The sequence below is a fragment of the Varanus komodoensis genome, unplaced genomic scaffold (genome assembly GCF_004798865.1).
Source record: "Varanus komodoensis strain SLA01 unplaced genomic scaffold, ASM479886v1 scaffold55, whole genome shotgun sequence".
Taxonomy (NCBI): Eukaryota; Metazoa; Chordata; class Lepidosauria; order Squamata; family Varanidae; genus Varanus; species Varanus komodoensis.
In genome coordinates, this window is record NW_025336157.1 from 5,537,166 (window position 1) to 5,559,058 (window position 21,893).

At 53.4% G+C, this 21,893-nt stretch overlaps 1 protein-coding gene across 7 annotated transcripts; it reads left to right on the plus strand.

Moving 5' to 3' along the window:
* Positions 1–234: 234 nt before the first annotated feature.
* LOC123032680 (mothers against decapentaplegic homolog 4-like) lies at positions 235–21,633 on the plus strand. Of its 7 annotated transcripts, XM_044448771.1 has the most exons (14): positions 332–2,073; positions 3,225–3,295; positions 4,292–4,583; positions 6,251–6,505; positions 9,370–9,544; positions 11,106–11,126; positions 11,726–11,935; positions 12,982–13,122; positions 13,240–13,389; positions 14,706–14,759; positions 14,840–15,023; positions 16,399–16,567; positions 17,704–17,842; positions 18,086–21,633. In XM_044448771.1, exons 4-14 carry the CDS (start codon positions 6,269–6,271, stop codon positions 18,295–18,297), a joined length of 1,692 nt encoding a protein of 563 aa, XP_044304706.1. In that variant the 5' UTR covers positions 332–2,073; positions 3,225–3,295; positions 4,292–4,583; positions 6,251–6,268; the 3' UTR covers positions 18,298–21,633. The 7 variants fall into 7 exon arrangements, with proteins under 7 accessions (XP_044304707.1, XP_044304706.1, XP_044304705.1 ...); XM_044448772.1 differs by lacking the exons at positions 332–2,073; positions 3,225–3,295 and adding an exon at positions 235–314; XM_044448770.1 differs by having other exon boundaries at positions 3,225–4,583.
* The last annotated feature ends 260 nt before the right edge of the window (positions 21,634–21,893 follow it).

Genomic DNA, 21,893 nt, shown 5'->3' on the forward strand with positions numbered 1-21,893 from the left:
CGAGTTGCCGGCGGGGCGCGGCCGCGTCCGACGCGCGACGGTCCCGCCCCCGCGGGAAGAGGCGCCGCGCTGGGCCCGGCCGGGATCGAGCCGAGCGGGAGGCCCCGCCCCCCCGCGGGCCCGCGGCGGCGATTGGCCGGGACCCCCGGGGACGCCTGTGCCCGCGCGCCCTATTGGCTGCTGGCCTTGCGCGGCCCGCTCCTTTTGTTGTGCGGGTGGCCGGAGCGGCGCCGCTCTTAGGGCTGCTCCCGCTTCCCTTTGGGGTGAAACGGGGAGGCCGGCGCCGTGGGAAGGGCCGGGCGGCGCCTGTGGGGGTAAGTACGCCGGAAGCCCATCCTGCTTTCCCAGCCCCCCCCCCCAACTTGGGTGCAAGTAGTCTCAGCTCCTGCCTCAGTGGTGCAACGTAGCCTCCTCTAGCTGGGCGCCCGCCCTCCAGAGGGATTCGACTACAGATCCCAGCATCCCCTGCCAGCCACGCCGGGGCCAGTGCTCAAGAAAACCGGGAGACGTCGCCCGAAAACACTTGGAAGGGGCTCGACTGGAGCCCATAGGAGTTGGAACCCAAGCATGCGGGTGGTGGGCGACAGGTTGCGGGAGGGGAGTGGGATGGGAGCCTCCTTTTTCCCCACGGCCCTCTAAGTTGGTCGGTGGTCCCACCATTGTCAGGAGCAGTCTATCCCGAAACGCTTCTGCTGACAGACATTAAGCAGTGGAAGAGGCGGCCTGCCATTGCCTCCGCCTGGAGGGTTTCCCCGAAAGCAGGAACGTTGCGGGGGCCCTCGCCCGGTTGTGTCTCTCCACTGATGGCTAGGTGAGCTTTTCGGGCACAGGTGCTGTCCTTGCGTACCTGGGCGCACCTCAGCTCAATGGCCTGGCACACCGTGTTTCCTGACGTCTTCCCCGCCGGCCCTCCACAGTCGGGGCCTCTGAGGTGAGTTGAATTGCAGTGTAGGATTGGGGAGACTCGGCATAAATGATCGGGGTGCACTATCCCACCAGGCCAGTACCTGGCCAGAATACTTAGCTGCCTGGGGAAAGGCCTGCATCAGGTGCTTCCCTGCTGCTCCTGGAGGAGGCTGTTTTGCTCCACCTGCAGACCAGGGGCATATCCTGCCCCAGATCTGGGCTTGCATGTCTGTAAAAGAGAAGGCAGAAGCTTCCCTGGGAGAAAAATACCTTTTGCAAATGAACGCTGCAGCACAACCTGCTACAGAAAATTTCTTATTTGAACCGGGGGCCGAGTTTATCCACAAAGGCGTATCTCCTTTCCAACAGCCTGGCAGATGGATGAAATGGCAGTCAGAATGGGCCCTAGACCCAGTGCTTGGTTTCTTCAAATCATAACGCAGTTTAGATCTAAACATAATTTAGATCCTAGCCTAGATGATGGTGTGGGGGATGCTTTTTAAGTCCCTGCAAATAAAAAGCTAGCACATCAGGAAAGGTGTTTGGCTGAACATCTCCTTCCTGGTGGTTTAATTGCCTGTATACAGGGAGTCTTAAGGCTGCAATCTTAAACACTCTGGAGAAGGAATAAGAGTGTCGTGGGACTTAGCCTGTAGTAGACATCGAAAAAATTAGGCCATTAATCATGTTCTTTTTGCCATAAGGACTAGAAACATCCCCTCCCCCCAAAAAGAACACCTGAAAAACATATCTAGTCCTATTTTTAAATTGAAAAACTGCGGTGGAAGCGCTAGAGCAGGTTACATATCATATATACCCTTTCCACTGAATTGGGGACTTTTTGATCAGTTTGGTGGGGATATAAAAAGGTTTCATCCAGAAGGGAAGGATCTGCATGCAGGAAAGACAGAGCCGTGCCTACAGCTTGGTGCTGGTGGTGCCCAGGAGCGCCAGAAATTTAATCTGCTTCCCCTCCTGTTGTTGTGTCTGCTGCACTGCCAAGGATTTCCCCAATATGCTGTGCCTGCCATCCCAGCCGGTGATTCAGAGGTCGTGATCGTTCCAGAAGCTTCCAGACGGCATCGCAGCGCCCTGACCTGTGGCCCAAGGCTGGCCCCAGCTCAGTGTCTGTGTGGTGGCAGAACGGCCCGACACTACTCTGAACCGGTTCGTTGATGTGGTGTGTAAGAAGCCTTTTTGTTCCGGATACTAGCTAGGAAGGCAAAGAGCGGGCTGCAGCTGGGTAAGTTGAGGCCCTGGGTATGGGGCTCAACTCTGTGCTTGTTTTGACAGGGAAAAAGCCCTACATCTCTCAGCCTTCCCTAGCCAGCCATCCCTTTTTTTAAAAAAATAAGTTTTATTTGAAATTATAATCCTAAAAAAAAACAAAACAAAAAACTACAACATCCATCATCAAAAACATTGAGGCCGCTGGGTCAGCTCTCACACCTTTTCTTTCCATTTATGATCACTTTAAAAACATATTTAAATCTATGCGAAGTCCCTTTTCTCTAGCCAATAATAAAAAAAGTCCCAAGTTTGATAGAAGTCAGTATCTTCTTTCTCCTTCAGTGATAAAGTCAGTCTATCCATTTCTGCACAGTCCAGGATCTTTTTTAGAATCGGTTCATAGGTGGGTAGTTCTTCACCTTTTCAGTGTTGACCTAGCCAGCAGCCATCCTTGATGAGGTGTGCCGGGCATTTCAGAATGGCCTTTTCTTTAAACCATGCATCAGCTTAATGCTCTTACGGGGAGTGCCTTTACAGTTAAGTGTATTCTGATGTTGCTGATGAAGCAAACATGGATATTTCTCTTTTCCGGCATCTCTCCGGCCAGGCCAGGCCAAAAAGTAACTTCTACACTTCTGGTTAGGTTAGAAAAACTCCCTATGTGGACTTTCTGCATTTTAAACTCTCAGCATGCTGTAACTTCAGGAGTGAAATAGTTGGGGGCAGGCTGCGTGGCCATGGATGTTGCCCCCAAAATCCAGGGAGAAGCAGGAGAAAGAAGGAAGGGGTGAGCAGTGAATTGCCCCAGAATATGGATGGGCAGGACCTCTGTGGGTGGGTGTTCTGGACTTGTGTCAATTTTTAATTCATTTCATCCTCACAGCATTTTATTACACCCCCAAGACACTGTTTGGGAACTGTTTATATGGACTGGGTGACCCCATGAAGGTTTCGGCTTGACTCTCTCACCGAACAGGTTCAAACCTCAACAGGGGTGCCCCCCAATTCAGCCTCGGACTCTGGTAGCATCAGCTGACGGGACATGCTTGTGATATATATCAAGCACTTCCCATTTTCTTCCTTCACAGAAGTACTGGGCCCGTAGCGCTCAACAGCTAGGCCGAAATCTGCCTGGTAGAGCTTCCTCCAGGGATGTCGGGTGAGAAGGACAGCTTCTCTAAGTGTGTGTGATAAAACAAGAATCTGGGTGTGTCTGGTGGATTCTCTGGTCTTTAATAAACCTCGGGGAAATGAAGCAGGGCTGCAGTTAGATAATTTTAGACTCTGGATTTAATGATTTTCAGGAGATGTGTGCTTTTGCATTACTTCACTTGCTTGGAATTGGAGGAAGCCAGCGCATTCAGGGGCCCAGCCTGTTGTGTGAGGGTCCTGTATGGTGTCCCGTCGGAAAAAGATTTATTGAGCAGAGCGTGCAGGAAAGAGCAAAGCAAGCAGAGGGGTTGGGACCACGAAGGTGGTTATGTTCTGCTCATGTCTTTGCAAACTACTGCAAGACTGCCTTTCTGAAGCCAGCCCCAACAGTTCGATAAATTTCATGCACAGCAAATCCTTATCTTCTCTCAAACCTACTATCTTCGTGTCCCAGAAAAAGTGTTTTAAAAACAAAAGGATAGAAAACCCAGGGATCCAGGTGGAAGACAAAAGCACCTACATCTGGGACAGAAGCAGAGCTTAGTGGTTGGAAGAGAGTGTAAAGTCAGAACCATTGTATATTTTTTAATTTGTAACCCACCGAGGGAGCCTTGGGGCTACTAAATAAAAAGAAACGGGGACCTCCTTGTTTTTTTCCTCAGTTGCAATAATTTACTGATTAGTGTTTATTGACTATTTTGGCACCAGCATTGGCTGGGTTTCTGGGGAGCAGCTCCGACACCCCAAAACATGGAGTCTAGCAGTGACAGGGGGCTAGGAAGAACAGCAGGAGGACACATGCGTGGTGAGGAAGCAGAGCCTAGTGGTTAAAGGTTAGCCGAGCCCAAAGGGGGGGCATGAGAACTCAGCAGGGCTCTCCCCGCACTGGGTTAGGGAGGGGGTCCAGGAGCCCCTGACAAAGGACGCCAGAGGAAGCCGGAGGCCCCCTGCGGATGGCGGTGCACGCAGCCAGAGCAACAGTTGCGTGTCCTTCTCTTCCCAGCTCGCGCGCTCTCCCGCTGTAGGCGATGTGGTCGAGGGCATGAGGAACAGGCAGCGGCAGTGATTGTCTGGCTGGCTTGTGTTTAGTCTGTGCCGTCTCCTCCTCCTCCTCCGCCGCCGCCTCTGTCTTTCACTCCAGTTGCACAAGGAAAAAGGCGTGGGGGGAGAAAGGAGCCGCGGATGGGCGTCCCGCCACCTTGAGGAGCAGATGCGTGTCTGCCGCAGTCAGGAGAGCATGTTCTGCGTCCCGCCGCGACCGTCTCCACACCCCAGCGAGGGGCAGCCAGTAGCAGGTGAGCCGGGAGGTGGACGGCCGGGGGGGACGGCTTTTCCCCGAACCGACACACGGGCCACCCGCCCCGCTCTCGGGCACTCCTGTGCCTCCAAGCGCAGAGTCTGCCCCCCACCCCCTGCAGCTCTGGGGCATGCCCCCTCCTGCACCGCCTCGCTTTCCCTCCCCCAGGAACCTCGATCGGGATTCCCCCAGATCTGCTGGGGTGGGGGGCGTGTTTCAACAAGTTGGGGGACTCACACACGGCTCCCCAAGCTGCAAGGGCCTGCGTTAGGCTCGGAAGCAAGCCAGGTGCCCCGGTTCCCCTTTCCTCCCCACTGGCTCACCCCACTCCTCTGTTTCATCTTCCCCTACCTTCCACCCTCCTGTTAAGGGGCAGACTGCTTCCCTTAGGGGGTGCGTGTGCTGAGGGGCTGCAGCCTCGACTTCCTGCCCACGCCAGTCGAAAATCAGTAGACAGCTAACTACTTAGTCAATCATTACAACTGGAGAAAGACCCAAAGGAGCCCTTGTTCCCACTTTACGATCTCGTTCGGCAGCCCTTTAATCCCTCGACCCCAAGAGGCCGCTAGCTAGGAGCCCTTCTTTGCCTCTCCTGTGTGCCTGCTTTTTCTTTTTTCAAAATTTTACATTGAAGATTAAAAGTGCAGGAAGAAATCCTATTCTTTCCCCACAGCAAGGTCAAACCAGGAAATGTTTTCCCTTTTTTGACTCGTATTGAAGATCAGAGCTTGCCCACAGGGTCATCTTTCCCTGCTCTAACTGCTAGGCTGGGAGTGGGCAACCTCTTTGCCCCAATGGCTGCAGGAGCTGTGAATCTGGGACCGCACCCACATGCTCCACATATGCGCAGGAACACTCTTGCCGCTGCCCCTTGCCCCCGATCTTGGTGCACCCTGTTACAGCCCCCTCACTCCCATGCGCCACGATCACACCTTCTGGCCCCTGCTTTGCTCAGCAGGGAGTTGTGCATTTTATACTGTGCTCTTCGCAGCCCCGGAGTGTCGCTGTGCCGAGGACGAGAGTGTGGTGATGTCTCTCCTTGTGCCCCAGTGACTTCTCACACGCGCCAGCCACCCCTGTGCACACACTTTCCGGGGAGAATCGTGGCGGCGGCCGTGGCTTGACCTGCGTGGGGAGGGTTTGTGGGCAGTCTGCCGACTTGGGGGCCTGTGGCAGGCTGTGTGGATGACCCGTGAGGGCTGCAGGCCACCCTTATCTGGCCTATGCGTTGCTGTTTGTGAAGGGAGGGGAAGAAGTCCGCATTCTTCCTTGTCCGTCTCACCTCCCGTTTCCCCAGCGCACTCTTTCCTGATATCTTGGCTTATGTCTCATGCAGTCCTTTCCTCAGCGGGCACCTCTGCCCAACTAATTATTTGGGGGAAAGTCACAGAATCTTCACCTCACACTGCCCACAACCTTTTTTTTTTTAAAAAACACGAAGCAAGTTACTAGTCCTCAGTGGTTCCATCCATGGTGTGCCAGGAAGGCCGTCTGTGAAATCCTAGACAGGGACCCGCTTCCATGTATCACTGCCGTCTCCTCTTGCCGGGGGAGGCTGACCGCTTGTGTACTTGGCTTCTCCCCCCCACCCCCCCCTGCATCCCCCACACCCCAAGCCCCCGTGCCCCCCCCCCCCCCCCCGCCTCCACCAACCATCCCCACCAGGGAGTTCTTGCGCTCGCCATGTCCCTGAACCAGCCCAGCAGTAGCGACGCCTGCCTGAACATTGTCCACAGCCTCATGTGCCATCGGCAGGGCGGGGAGAACGAGTCCTTCGCCAAGCGGGCCATCGAGAGCCTGGTGAAGAAGCTGAAGGAGAAGAAGGACGAGCTGGACTCCCTCATCACCGCCATCACCACCAACGGCGCTCACCCCAGCAAGTGCGTCACCATCCAGAGGACGCTGGATGGCCGCCTGCAGGTGAGCCGGGCCGGTGGCGAGCCGCACCCCTCCTGGGCCGGGGTGGCCGCCTGCGCTGCGCCTGCCGGTCTCCACCTGTCCGCCCCAGGAACGCGGTGGCGGTGGGGCAGCATTCAGGGGTGCAGGGAGCCCTCTGGGTTTCTCCAAAGTCCTTCCACTCCCCACTCCCCCCCCAGGACCCCGCATGGGGCTTCCTTGGGAATAAGCACCCTTCTGTGGAGCCAAAGGGTCCGGCATTGGATGCACTTGGACAGCGACAGATGGACCTTGTCCGTCTTCCTCATCGCTCGCTTCCCGCTTGCTTGGCTTTTAGGAATAACAAGAAGGGGTGGGGGGGAGGCAGTGTCAATTTGATCCTCATAGGGACATGCTGGCCCTCGGGGGGGGCGCTCTCTGCCCCCTCATCCTTCATGGGGGTGTCATTGGGCCCTCCTCGTGCTGAGGAACTCCAGTGCCCAATCCCAATATCACTCTAGAGGAGAAGTCTCATCCCCCAGAGAGAAAGCTGACCCCTTCTTTGAGGCCTGGAATGATGGGATGGGTGTCTTCTTTTGTTATTTTTTTCCATTCCCCCCCTCCCCCCCCCCAGCAACTGGTGGATGGCGCAGCTCCCGGTTTTGAGGTCAAGACTGTGAGGTCATTAACCCGTTGCCATTTTTTTAAGGAACAACAGCAATGCTCTAGTAATCTCTCATTTCTGGTCTATCTTCTCCTTCCCCCGCCGCACCCCCCCCCCCCGATGAGTCACTGTCTGGTTCTTGAAGCCAGGGGGGAGGAGGGGGGCTGTTGTTATGTCTGGATTCTGCAGCAGCCAAAAGCCTTAGGGGAAAAATGAGTACCGGCTGTGTGTGATGCATTCTCCCCCCTTCCGTCATTAAATTAGAAAGGATGTGGGGCAGGGCATGGGCCAGGGGGTCATGGCTCTTGCATGGACTGGAGAAAGGGGGTCAGTTCCTTCGTCCTTTGCCGTGGGGCAAATTTGGAGCCATTTGTGATGGCTTGGAGCAATCTGTAGTTTGCTATTGGGGGCAAGAGTCCAGGGGTTGCAGCTGAGAAGGGTCGTAGGAGATGCTTCGGGAAAAAGGTGTAGAGGGCTTAGTTACTCTGCCTCTGGAAGGAAGGCAGGGAGTTTAATTCTATGCCTCTAATTTTCCACACGGAGAGTTGTATGAATTAGAGGCAGATGTGTGTCCTAGGCAGGGCTTCGCCTTCTCTTCCCGTGTCCCGGGACATAGATAAGAGAGGAGAGTGTGGGGAACCAGCCTTCATATTTCTTTCTCCTTACCATCATCAAAATTGGGGGGCTTTTCTGATCCCATTTCAAGAGTCTAAAGCACCTCTCACTTTCCCCATCTCTTCTCCCTTTCTTCTTGCTTTTCTTGGTCCCAGGCATTCGTTCCTATTTTAAACCTCCTTCTCTTTAAACCAGCTCTGTCTGTGCAGACAAATAGTGCCCAACCCCAGATTCTTTCATTCTTTGGAATTTTTCTGCCATGACCATCATTTTGGAATGTCTCACACACTCAGAAAGATCATGGACGAATGAATTGGAGAAACGGAGGTTTTTCCACTCTGTTGCCCAGCCCGGCTTCCTGCTGTTTTTAAGGATTATTATTTAACAATAGATCTTGACCATCCAGAGAGAAATTAAAGGGGACGAGAAGGGCGGGGGGAGTATCCGGTTTGTTCTGTTTTCCAGCTGTTTATTTAAGTTTGATTATCCACTCTGGTTCCTTCAGCCCCCCAGCCCACTGCCCTCTTGATGCCTTGCAAATCCCATCTTTCTGCATTTTGGCTGGGAAGGATGGGCATTGCATTCCAACATGCTTGGAGGGCAGGGAAGTGGGAAAGAGGCCATTACCGAAAATTACCCAGAGCTTCTAGCAAAATGAATGGAGAAATAGATGAAAGGGAATCCGAATATGCTTTAGTGGGATGATGTTTTACCTGCTAGCCTTGGGAGTAAGTTAAGGGGTGTGCATTGGATCGGACTATAAAGCATCCATCCCTCGCCGTGAACATAAAGAGGGGTGGGGTCTTATTTTGCCCGGCATGGCCCTCTTTCCCGCCTTGCTTCTGTCAACACGAGTTTGTTTGCGTAAGTAACAAAGAGGTACGAAACGACGTGTTCAAACGATGGAGGTAGCGTGACGGCAGCGCCTTATTTCTGTGCTGCTTGGTGTGTGCTCAGAGTAGCTAAGAACACTTTTATCTGACGACAAGGCTGAAGCACCACTTTGCACTTGAAAAACGTCCCCGAGCAATTTGCAAAAGAATGCAAAACTACCAAAACGAAGACTGCACGCGAGTGTCTGTGCTCAGGCACAAAAATAGCTCGCGGTTAGCGGAGAGAAGAAAAAGGAGACAGGTATGTTTTCCTACGTGCCGCGAGCATGCCAGCAACGAGGGCCTGACGTCGCTCAGAGGGGCAATCCTCCCACAGGGCAGGTGCCGCCACAGAGAAGGCCCTGCAGACCAGCTTAGTCCGGCTTCCTGTGCACACAGCGGCCTGCCAGTTGCACCCTGGATGGCCCCAAGCAGGGCAGGAGGGCAACGGAGCCCTCCCGCCCATGTTCCACAGTGACCGGTGTGCGCAGGCGTCCCGCTTCTGTCATTGGAGGTAGCGTCGCGCATCAGGACTGTTGGCTACGGATACGCTTGTCCTCCATGACACTTCCTGCCGCAGCGAATCCCATGCGTTGCGCACAGCGGCGCACGGAAACCGGTAGCAGGTCCTTGCGGCAAGGGGCGCACCGGTCCCTGCAAGGCCTTGGCTGCCGGGACCGTTCGCCGGCCGCCCCGGGGCTGTGTGCCCAGGCACCTCTGGCCCCCGCCACCCAGCTCTGCCCCCTTGTCCCCGACAGGTGGCCGGGCGCAAAGGCTTCCCCCACGTCATCTACGCCCGTCTCTGGCGCTGGCCGGATCTGCACAAGAATGAGCTGAAGCACATCAAGTTCTGCCAGTTCGCCTTCGACCTCAAGTACGACAGCGTCTGCGTGAACCCTTACCACTACGAGCGGGTGGTGTCGCCTGGCATCGGTGAGCGGGCCGGGCTGGGCCGGGGGGCGCGAGCGGTTTGCCTCTTGCCGCGGGGGCCGAGGGCCCCGTCCGCTCCACGGGAGGAGCTGCCGGTGGCCTTGTGCCCCTCGGGTCTGGGACCCGGCGGAACCGTGGGGCCGAGGCGGCTTTCTGGGCGAGCAGAGGGGCCGGATCCGGCTTGGGTTGCCTCTGGCGGGCCTGGCCGGTGTCCCCCTGCGTGCTCCGCGGCGGGGGCTTTGGGCCAGGCGTCTGTGCATTGCTCTCTCCGGGGAAGATGGCCTTCAAGAGCTTTTTGTAATGCGCGCAAATATGCGTAACCCGCGTGTTTCCTACAAGGAACCCAATGCCCCTTTCTTGCTCCCCTCCCTTTTTATCCTCACAACAGCCCTGTGAGGTAGGGGAGCTGAGAGTCACTCTGGGGACTTAATCAAGCCCCCGATCTCCAGTCCTCATCCAGTGCTCTCGCCACCATGCTGGACTGGCTCTGTCGGTCTGTGTGGTCGTCTCAAATTAAAAAAACAAAACATTTTTGCCCGTTGAGAATCAAGGCCAGCTGTCATCACCCTGCTGCCTTCTGGGGCTCTCGGGCTGCAGCTCCTCAGCCATCTGTGGAGGAAAAGGGGAAGAGGCAGTGTGGTCTAGTGGTTACAGGGTGGCAGCCATGTTGGGCCAAGATTCTGCCCCGTTTGCCTGGTGCTTAGCTGAGGCCATATTCGTGTTCAAGGTATTCATTTGTACATTTCGTGGTGATCGTGCTGGGAGTAGTTTAGATCTTTGCACTGTGGGTGAAGACCAAAACCAAATCCCATGTTGGCTTTCTGAAGTCTGAAATTTGGCACAAATGACGACTTGACACCTAACGGGTGACATAAAACCTCGTCCAGCTTTCTGGGCCTTGTGCTTGGCTCTACGCAACGGGCGGACGCAGCTCTGTGGGAATGAGTTGCCATGGCAACACATCCACTTTCCTTGCGCACCAAAATGTCTTTTTCACTTCCTGGTCAAGATGTGAAACCAGTGTGAGCAGAAGCTTGCTTGCTCCATGTTTTCATTCTCTCCTTCCTTTTCCTAAAAAATATGTCTGTTTTTGTTTTTTTAAGAGGGGAAAAGGGTGACCTCCTAAAGGAGGCAGTTGGAACATGCCTAGAGACACTGTGTGTGTCTCTCGTTTCCCAGCGGGTTCTGTTGTTTTTAAAAAGCTGATTGCGTTCAGAAGGGAAAGTAGGCTAACGATTGGGCTATTTGTGATTTGGATGGAAACACTGAATGGAGTTGGATGAAGAATGAATTGGTTGCCTCTGCAGAGGAATTGTGAAATGTCAAAAAAGCCAAGGAACAATGGCTTAGTTTGAGCATGGCCATAAATCGGTTTTGAGACATTTTGCAGATTTGGTTCCTATGCGCCTGGCTGGGCCCCAGTATCCCAAAAAGGTTGAGCACCCCTTTGGTCTTTGTGTGGGAAAAACGTTAGCTGCACAGGGTAACTTGCATGCAGTTGGAGATTTGCTCCAGAGCTCCAGAAACCTCTAACTTACCTGCCTTTTTTCTCTCCACCTTGCAGGGCTGAATATTCAGAATACAGGTGAGTGAAGATCGCAGGTGTGCAGGTAGAGTATTACTAGTATTATTTTGGGATTGCATTGATTTCCCACCCTGAGTCCTCTTGCGAGGAACCCAAGGCAACTTCTAATAGTCTCTTCCACTTCATTTTATCCTCACAACAACCCTGTGAGGTAGGTGAGGCCCAAAGTCACCGCATGAGCTTCATGGCGGGGTGGGAACTAGAACCCGGATCCCCCAGGTCCCCTGTCCAACACTCCCCACACCACAGCATGCTGGATCTTGAGCTTTCCTCTGTTGGAGGCAGTAGATAGGGATAGCTGATAGGGATGTTGAGAGATGCCCTTTTGCAGCCGGTTTGGGGGTGCTGTAAGGACAGTCGAGTTGTTCCCAGTGGGGAATGGAATGGAACTTCAGCCTAGTCTCTGAGGCTAGAGGGCTGTTCCTCCCATGGGTAAAATGGATCTTCCTTGGGCAGGCGCAGTCTACCCCAGGAGCTCAGCAATGCCTTCATGCTGCATGCCGGGGAGGCCATTTCTAGGAAACCTGCTGCCGGACTAGAAAGGTCCGTGCTTGGCATTCCCTGGATCTGAACCCTGTGCTCTTCCCGCCCATCTCCAGCACCTCCTGCCCGGCTTGTGAAGGAGGAATTTGTTCCGGACTGTATCCAGATGGAGCTGCCGGCTCCCCTGCAGGCTGACCGCCTGGGCCCAGGCATCAAGGCCAGCCACCCACAGGCAGAGCCGTATCAGCCCATCTCTCCGCTGCATCTTCCCGAGCCCTCGCACCCTTCCGCTGGCATTTATCCTGCACTGCCTTTATCTCCCCCAGGTAAGAGCTTGCGACCGGGGTGTGAAGAAAGGAGACACAAGCACCAGCTGTCTCCACCATCTCTATCCAGTTATTTCGGGGTCTCGCTTAAAATCCCACATAAAATCTCATGTTGATTTTATGTCAAAATGTGTTGCTTTAAAGTCTTCAGAGCTGTGACTTTACACAGCAAAGTAGATCTTTATGGCACGGGTGTCAAAGTTCTTACCCCAGCCTGTTCGGAGACGCTCGGCCATCGTGGCAGGCCAGTGGTGGGCGGGGCCAAAAGCAAAAGGGGTGTGGCCATCAGGTGAGGGCCAGATTATTTATTTTATTTATTTATTTAAAACATTTCTATGCCACCCCCATCGCAACAAAGCCTCGGGCGGCTCACAAAAAATACAAAAAAAATACATAAACAATAATAATATAACCTTTTAAAAGAAAAAAAAACATTTAAAACCCCCGGTGCATTCTCGGCTAATTTAAAATCCTAATAAATACAATAATTTAGCAATTAAAATAAGTTTTAAATAAAAAGCTCTTAGCCTGGTGCCGAAAAACAAATAATGACGGCGCCAGGCGGACCTCTCTGGGGAATTAGGACCCCAAGATTAGGACCCCAAGCAATCAATTTGGCCCCTCCTGCCTGAGTTTCTGCACCCCTGGTTTAAGGCTTTAATGCTTGGGTGGGCAATCTACCTCTGGGCTGGCTGGTGTCCAGCCCTTCATTAGCCACGCTGAACCTGGGATTGGGGATGGTGGGAGTTGAGGTCCAAGGATGTCTGGAAGGGTGCCCACCCTGGGTTTGAAGATGAACAGAGGCCAGAAATGCATCGGGAAGCCATGTGGCTGGTACTGAGTAAGTTCTGGTACTTGCAGAATCTGGGTGATGCGTCTTGCGCCAGTTGACGTTCCCAAGCTGTCATGAAAGGCAGCCCCATCTAAAGCGCATCGCAGTGTCGTGGCTTGGGGGTGACTAGCTTTTTGCTCCTCTGGAGACGACACCGTGTCCCAAGGAGCAGTGGCCCTGTAATCCAACACATCTCTCTTTTCCTCTGCTCCAGGCCCTCCTGGGGGTCCGCTGCTCCCCCTCTTGCACGGAGAAGGTCTTCTTCAGATCTCCAGCCCACCTCATCCCCCAGCCCCTTCCCCGGCTCCGCCAGGGTCCCAGCAAAACGGCTGCGCCCCCAAACTTCCCTATCCGAGTAAGTACCGGGATGGTCTGGCCAAGAACATCGGGGGGCAGCAAGGTTCAAATTCGAGCCCTGCCCGCTGACCTGTTTGTTTCTTGTCTCTTTGTTCCGGTCCTTTGCACCATCCAGCATCCACCTGGCCGGGAAGCAACAGTGCCGCGAGCTACGGGTCTGGGGGGAGGAGGCAGCAGCCCACCCCTCCGCCGCTCCCCACCCCTCCGCAGCAGCAGAATGGCCGAAGCCACCCACAGCCACCCCTCCATCACCCAAACCATTATTGTAGGTCCTGGCAAGCTAAATGGTGGGGGTGGGCGGGAAGGGGGTTGCAGCGCTTGATTTCTGAACTGGGGCCCTGGGTCTATAGGCCTGTCTTTTGCAGTTGTTGCTGTTGTTATTATTATTGTAATCTCTACTGCTATTGTCGTGCCTGGCTAATAGTTACCTTCTGGGCTCTGGCTGTCCCATCTCAGAAAAGATGAAAGGGCAGAAAAGGACAAGCAGAACAAAAGAAGGATTGATGGGGATTTAAATGGAAGTCCGCTGTGTGGAAGCAATTCACGCCAGAGGCAGGGAACAGGGCAGGGCAGGCCTCCAGGCAGCTCCGGTGGTGCCCACACGGGTCTTTATTCCCTGCCTCCTTAAACATAGATACTTCATGAATGAAAAAGCGGGGAAGCCAATTCTTACTCCCATTTCTGAGTGGGTACAGATCAGCTCACCGGCAAGCAGGAACAGGAAGCAAGGAAAGGCGCCGAGAGCAGAGAAAGAGTAAGGCTGGAAGCTGGCAGGGGACAGTGTGAGAGGCGAGGGGCAAGGCCGTGTGGTCGGAAGAAGCTTGCTCAGGGCAGGAAGCCATACCTTCCTTTCCCCCCTTTCTCTAGCCCGGCTCTTCCTCTTCCTCTGCTAACCCACTCTTACTTTGCCAGACCTCGTGGCAGCCATCCTGTGGCTGCCCACATCCTCTGTGGGAGCCATTTTGTGGTGGCACCCACAGCAGTCGCTCAGATTCCCATGCGCTCTCATTTCTGACCTTCCTGGCAGTGTTTGGCTAGCTATTACTAAAGGGAAACCATGAGGAAGAGGTGGCCCATCGCGCTGGTTTGACAAGACGCGGGAGGGAGGGAGCCAGTCTCCATTGACCAGGAATGTTGGACGGCCTTATGTGTTTCAGAAAACATTTTTTCCCTCCCTCGGGGAGTTCTTATCCCTCTTTTGATATTCCCCAACAAATCCTTCCCATGTTGATTTTATGTCAAAATGTGTTGCTTTAAAGTCTTTTTAAAAAGCGGCGAGAAGCTCCTGAGGAAGGAAGGGGAAATACTCTTTCCCGAAACACATGGGCTAAAATAAAATTTTAAAAAATCTTCAGGCACTCGAGCATTATTTTCCGATTTGATGATGTTGCCCTCATTTTCTGGAATTTGCAATCCAGCACCTCTGGAGGGGATCCAGGTTGTGGCAGTGCGGGCAGGGAAGGATGTGTGGGTTCTGGAAAGGAAGGGGATTCTCGTGCTTGTGGTGGACTTCCCCAGAAATCCACATCTGCTTCGGTGCCCACCAGCCGTCCGACTTCCTGCGCTGTCTTTCCCATGCAGGGCCGGTCCACCACAGCTCTCTCCCCTATCAGCAGCTGGTGTCCAGCCACCCCGGTAAGTGGCAAGCCCCCCCCCCCTTCCCCTCTGTTTCCGTCTCCGGGGTTGGACGTATTCGAGCCCTCTGCTCCTGGCAGGCCCTGAATTCTGGTGTTCGATCGCCTACTTCGAGATGGACGTGCAGGTGGGCGAGATCTTCAAGGTGCTGGCCAACTGCTCGGTCGTGACTGTGGACGGCTACGTGGACCCATCCGGAGGGGACCGATTCTGCCTGGGGCAGCTATCCAATGTTCATCGCACCGACGCCAGCGAGCGGGCCAGGTGAGTGCGGGGAGGGAGGCGAGGTTTCCATGCGGAAAGATCATCTGGTGGAACTTCGTTTGTGGCCAGTTTTGGATGCCTTTGCTCCTTGCCATGCCGGCCAAGGGATCCCTCATGGTTGGCAGCCTCTGAGGATGATGTTTCAGGGTTTTTCATAATATATTTCAAGGGTTTTCATCTTGTTCAGAATTGTCGCAGATATATGTGGGTCTCTTTTTATGGATCTGTATTGTTTTAATCGTGTATTTTTAAAGTTTGTATGCTGTACTTCAGAGCTTCAGCTGCTTGGAAGTGTAGCAATATACATGAAATGAAACACAGCTGCAGGGACCTGTTGAAAAGTTGGCAGTATCCGAATCAAGATATTGGGAGCCATCAGGAGATGGTGCGGTGGAACTGCCTTGGCCTCCCAGCAGGAGGAAGGCATAGGGTGGAGGAAGCCTCAAGAGGGGTATTTGGGGAGGAGCATTACCTATTTAATAAAATAATTTCTATACCACCCAGCAGCTGAAGTTTTGGCATGCTCCATTCAACCTGCAGAGCAGTTGGGCAAGAGGGGCATTTGGCCCAACCAATCATGACTCCCCTCCCCTTTTTAAGCAGCCCAACTCATTCATTATTAATTTAATTTAATTTTATTTTATTTATTTAAAGTTTTTATATGCCGTCCCTTTGCTACGTAGCCTCAGGACAGCTCACAGCAATAAATAAAACAATCACAATTACATTTGTGATGGCATAAGCTTTCCTGGAGAGCAACCCACCGCTTGAATTCAGACTGTAAAAGAGAACCTGGTTCTCTTTTCCTTTTGGCTCGGGCCTCTGTTCTTCTGAAAAGGGCCAGATGAGTGGGGCTGCACCAACTCCTAGTATCTCTCATGTGCCTGGCACATGCTACCTGGGGCTGATGGGAGGTGGAGCCCAAAACGTCCAGTTGGGAAAGACTGCCCTAGAGGAAGAAGAGGGAGGCTAAATTCCGTGTATGTATGAAGATTCACAAATGTGACTGGGAGCAAACTTTGTAGCTGTGGGCGGGCTCCGTGTGGGTTCTCAAAGCACAGCGTGGATGCAGCAGGAGTGTGGAACCTTGTGTCCGCAGGCCAGATCTGGGCCCCCAGAATCCCCCCCGGGGGGGCAGCCCTGCCCTTGACTCCACCCCTTCTCTTGCCAGTGATCTGAAGTTTTCCTGGCTGTGGCACCATCTTTCCACATCCTGAAAGGCTGCAGTATGTGGCAGCAAGAGCCTTCAGCTAAAATAGGCTGGCATTTCTGGTCCCACCCACCACTGGAACGCAGCCCCCTCCCCAAAAGAAAAGCAGGATTTGACCCTCAGGCTGAACGAGGCTCACACCCCCTTCGTGGCTTGTGATCTCAGGCTGCACATCGGGAAAGGCGTGGAATTGCAGTGCCGGGGCGAAGGTGACGTCTGGATGCGGTGCTTGAGCGACCACGCGGTCTTCGTGCAAAGCTACTACCTGGATCGGGAGGCTGGGCGTGCCCCGGGCGACGCTGTGCACAAGATCTACCCTGGTGCTTATATAAAGGTGGGGAAGGTGCTTTTCTTCTGCTGGGTTTCTTCTAGAGCCTTGCAGGAAGCCCCCAGCCCATGCAACAAAATCCAAACAGGCTGGAAGGCCATCTAGTCCTGGCCGTGATGGCTGCCCTCCCACTTCTAGATCAATCCGTGCAGGTAGGGCTGGAGACAAGCCTGCCTCATCCCAGGAGTGCTGCCGCCCAGGTCCAGGTAGACAACGCGGAGTGAATTAGTCCAAGGCCTGGCTTAGTCTTAAGGGTGCCTCCTGTGCTCTGGCAAGGAAAAGGGTTCTGAGCTAATATGCCCAAAGAGGATTGTCAGGTTTCATAATGCTCTAGAAACCTGGGTGACCTGTTCAGTCGGAGGGGGGGATATCAGGACAAAAGAAATGAGTGTGCCCAACACAGGCACCGATAAGCATAAGAGCATTTTCAAAGCAGCACACAGAATTGGAAAACAACAGAAATTGATCCGAACTTCAAGAGAGGGACAAACTCCCAAGCCGACATCTGGATGACTGATATCCAAGCCTGTTTGCTCTTTGCTATCCAGAGAGCATATGCAAAAACCACATACGAAAAGGGTGTTCAAAAGATGCTTTAATAGCCAGCAGTGTGTGACGGCATCCCTAGACGGCGGTGCCTCTGCGGAAAAGGCCCTGCCCCTCTCTCCCAACTGTTGGACTCCATTTATTGGTGGCGAAGGCAAGCAGGGACTCCGGACCAGCTATTAGCTCTTGATTGGGTGTCATTCTTCCCATGCGGGGGGCGGACCGTCCTTTCTGTCTCCTGCTTCAGATTTTCTTTATCAATGGCATGAGAGCCAGTGTGGTGTCGTGGTTAAGAGCATGGGACTGGGACTTAGAGGATCTGGGTTCGAGTCCCCGCTCAGCCATGGAGCCAACTGGGTGACTCTGGGCCAGTCACAGACCCTCAGCCCAACCTGCCTCACAGGGTTGTTGTTGTGGGGATAAGATGGAGGAGGAGAACGATGTCAGCTGCCTTGAGCCCTTTGTAGGAAAAAGGCAGGATATAAATCGAAAAATAAGTAAATAAATAAATGTTTCTCGGACTCCGCGGAGGGGTTCCTCTGGCCGTGGCCTGGAACCGTCCGTGATGAGCCGCTCTCCTCTCTTTGGGCTTCCAGGTATTCGACCTGCGCCAGTGCCACCGGCAGATGCAGCAACAAGCGGCCACAGCACAGGCGGCCGCAGCAGCACAGGCGGCCGCGGTGTCCGGGAGCATCCCTGGACCTGGCTCCGTGGGAGGCATTGCTCCTGCCGTTGGTAAGTATCGGGGACAGACGACAGCAGCAAAAGAAAAGCACTCCAGCCAGGGCACAGCCGTGCATCTTCGAAGTCTGTCTCCAGGCTCCGTTCCAAATTCTGTCTCCCAAGTCTGGGGCAGAAGGCTGGCTGGTCTCTTTCTCTTGAGCCCTCCCCCGCCCCCCCGTGTTGGAATTACATCCAGGGGTGATGGCGTGCAGCTGGCACCGCTGTCCCCCAACACTGCCTCTGGGTCCCATCCAGGCCTCTCCGCGGCGGCCGGCATTGGCGTGGATGACCTCCGGCGGCTCTGCATCTTGCGGCTCAGCTTCGTCAAGGGCTGGGGGCCGGACTACCCCCGCCAGAGCATCAAGCACACCCCCTGCTGGATTGAGGTGCACCTGCACCGGGCGCTGCAGCTGCTGGATGAGGTCCTGCACACCATGCCCCTGGCCGACCCCGCCCCTGTCAACTAGGGTGGCTGCGGCGGGGCGCAGGGGGACTCTTGGCTCCGATGCAGCAGGCGGCGGGGCGGGGCGGGACGGGGTGGCGGGGCGCTGTGGTGGAGACTGTGCTTGTCCACGTGGCCGTGGCCGGCCGGGGGTGTCAAGGAGCTTTCCTGGAGTCGCTCGAGAGAGCAAGACTGGGGGATTGGCCACGAACTCCAGCCCCTTGCGGCTGCCCCCGGCCTCAGTCTGTCCCATCCCCAGCCACAGAATGAACTGCTTTGGAAGAGGACCGGCTTTTGACTACTTTCTCCTCTGCTGGCGGCTGCGTTGCTCCGGAGCATCAGCGGCCCACCTGCCAGAGGGGTAAGGAGCTGACACAGCTCCCGGACAGCTTCTTCCTGCTTCTCTCTTGCTCTCAGCCCCTTCTGCAAGCCCTCATCCGAAGCAGCTGGCTTACAGATCCGTTCTCACGCTCTCAGTCGCAAAGCAGGGCAGAAGCCTTTAATGGGGACCGAAGTCCAGGTTTTGGCGTCCTCAGTGGTAACTCACGAGGCAGTGAGTCTCTGTTCCCACTGCCCTTGTGGGAAGGGCCTCACGCCTCCTCTTTCCAATCTGAGCTTGCCTTTTGCTTCCTTGACAAGCAGAGGAAACCCTGAGCTGGCAGGGGTCTCCTGCTTCTCCTCCTCTCCCCCACCATCGTCTGGAGGCAGTAGAACCAGGAGGTTGCAGTGGGGGAAGAGAGAGAGCGACTCCAGGGGCTCTCGTCCGTGGGCCCCTGCTGGAATGTGTACCAGTCCTGGTTTCACCAACCAGTTGCTTTGCTCAAAGGGCTAAAAGCACCTTTTGTTAGGTTTAAAAATGTTTTTCATTTAAACCAACAGTACACAATATTCTCAAAATGCAGAAAGGCACGTGCTCTCTTCAGTGTGGGAATGCCGTTTCTCATTACATGGACAGACAGGCCTTTCCCCAAAGGGTCTGTTTCTGCTAGAGGGTCTAAATGGGTCTAAATGGACACATTTGCCCCAAAACAGAAAGCGTGTGTCTTGCTTTGGAAATTATGGGTTAAAAAAAACCCTATGTAAATGAAAGCCAAGTTAAATTGGTAGTTTTTAATCTACTCAAGGTCATGGAATTAAAATTGCTTTAAGGGGTTTGTAACCCTACCTAAAACCAAATAACTGGAAACACCAAAAAAGGACCCACAACTACCCACAAATATTTGAAAACTTGTTTGCTTGCTTGGGCTTTCTATCTTGATGGCAGGCAGCCGACAGCCCTAGATCGTGCCCCATGACACATCTGGCTGGCCAGTACCAATTTTGCAGATCAAGTGCCGGATATGGTTTGGCTCACAGAATTCAACTCTCCAGAGAATTTGGTCTTTTATTACCAAAAAAATGAAAGAAGCCATGTCTTTAGTTCTTACGTGAAGATAGTTTTGAAGCCATGCAGACCATTCCTGACGAAATTTTGGCGGCTTCAGGATGGAGGTTGTGCCCCATGCCAGAAAAGGCATTTGGGGGGGATTGCAGAATAAATTCTGCGAAAGGAGAAAAAGTGCTAATTTGTAGGAAGTGCCATGGCTTTGGAATTCAGCTTTTCTTGACTTGCTTGGGAACAGAAATCAAATTTCGAGTCCCAGACAGCGGCTGCTTCATTGCATACCCAAAATAGGACACCTACCAATCTGCCTAAGTAATAGGGCACAAATTGGACAGGTGGAATTTTCCCTCCTCTTGGCCTGAGGAGGAAGTGGCACAACTAAGCCACTGTTTGGTTTCTGGCTGTAGTCCAGCACTTAGAAACCGAAGAGAGGGGGGGTACATTAGCTTATAGCTACCCTCATTTTTGTTATATGCTGTGCCAAAATTCAACAGGTTTCTGTGTGGGTTGTCAGGCAACCCAGGCAGCCAGTCTTGCTGTGTTCACATGTCAGGAGAAGCTTGGCCCCGTGAGGGCAAATGCAAACAGGGTGAGGCCGTGCAAGGAAGGCTCCGGAGCCATTGCTGCTTCTTGGCGGCCCTCGTGCCTTGGGAAGCAGGCCGCCGGCTGTCTTAGTGGTGTGTCATGGTACACAAACCGGGCGAGCAGCTTGTGGCCTGCCAGATGCTCTGGGCTACAGCTCTCCTCCGTCTTAGCCGTCCCGTGAGCCCGTCGCCCCTTGCCCCATAAGCCATTTGGATGCGGCAGGGAGGCAGGCAGGCCATGTGACACCAACCTGGTTGCCAGCTGTGCCCCGGAAGGCTGTTGCTGCAGCTCAGGATGTGTGTGTGTGTGTCACCACATTGTGTAGATGTACCGTTCGGGAGCAACTTCTTCCTTTGCTGAGCATTCCAGGTGGTATTTATTCCTCAGTGCTGGGAAGAAAAGTTCTACTAGCTGAGGTAGGCAATTAAGCCGCTGTTTATAAAGGCGGTGTAGCAGGCCAGGCAGGCTGTTTTCCTGGTAAGTTGGCAACCTTCCCAAATTCCTTGTCTGGCCCACCAAGAAAATAGACGGGGACATTTGTTGCAGCCCTGGGCATCCCAGCTTGTGGGTTGGGGGGCCTGCCCTTTAGCACTGATATTCCTCTGAAATGAGCACTTGTTAATAATACCAGCTGTTCCCTGGGCACTCTTGCCTCTGGCTGTTTTTAAAATATTTTATTTTAAAATAATCATTATTTAAAGGATAATTTGTTTTCCACCTGGCTCGTGTTGGCTTCTTGTGTTGCAGAAGGTATGGGGGCACTGTGGACTTTTCCCTGAATTTCAGAAGCAGCTTAAACCGAGCGTCTCAGTTTATTGGCTTGGAGAATGCTGTGGAAACGTGGGGAATAAAAGGAATGCCTTGCCTGGAAAAGCAACTGAGCTTACTTAAAGGCATTGCTATGTGTATTCTTTGCATATTTCCGTGAGAGGGAAAACAGGGAAGTAATCCTGGGGATAGAACAGTGTCATTTAAAAAACAAGTTTCTAGTGCTTTGGGCAAGAGGGTTGGAGAAGACTGATGCAGGGAAGGCATTCATGTGGATCTCTCTTCAGCATATAGGAACCTAGAGGTTGGAGCAGGACCCCAGCTTGGCTGTGGAACACACAATATTTATTTATATATTTGGAGACAGTATGGTTTATTGCTTAGAATGCTAGACTGGGGCATCTGGGAGAATCAGATTCTAGTCCCCACACAGCCATGAAGCTCAGTGGGTGACTTTCGGCCAGACTCTCAGCCCAAACTATCTCACAGGGTTGTTGTGAGGATAAAAAGGATTAGGATTTTGTTTCCTCACAGGGAAAAGGCAGGATATACTTCTAATAAATTTATATGACACTTCATGCCAAAGTGCTGCACATAGAATACAATAAAACAATTTAAAATGCATACAGTGATTATAACATACTTTTTATAAAGCAAGTTGAAGGTTCTAACCCTGGCAAATCCAGTTAAAAAAAATGTGTTGGAGCAGGTGATCCGAAAGCCGCTGAAAAAATCCCGCTGGTTCTGTCCAGTTACGTAGAATCTGCATCGCGTGTACAGTATTGCAGAATGTAGGAACCTTTTGGCCTAAAGTTTTGTTCATTGGGACCTCACGTCACATTTTCAGCACGTTTATCTCGTGTGTGTCTTGACACTAATCAAAG

Excerpts from the sequence above, each read along its gene's own strand:
- LOC123032680 (XM_044448772.1), top strand. The coding sequence starts at position 6,269 with ATGTCCCTGAACCAGCCCAGCAGTAGCGACGCCTGCCTGAACATTGTC. Across the intron at positions 14,760-14,839 it reads GCTGGTGTCCAGCCACCCCG|GCCCTGAATTCTGGTGTTCG; the intron begins GTAAGTGGCAAG and ends TGCTCCTGGCAG. Across the intron at positions 17,843-18,085 it reads AGGCATTGCTCCTGCCGTTG|GCCTCTCCGCGGCGGCCGGC; the intron begins GTAAGTATCGGG and ends GGTCCCATCCAG.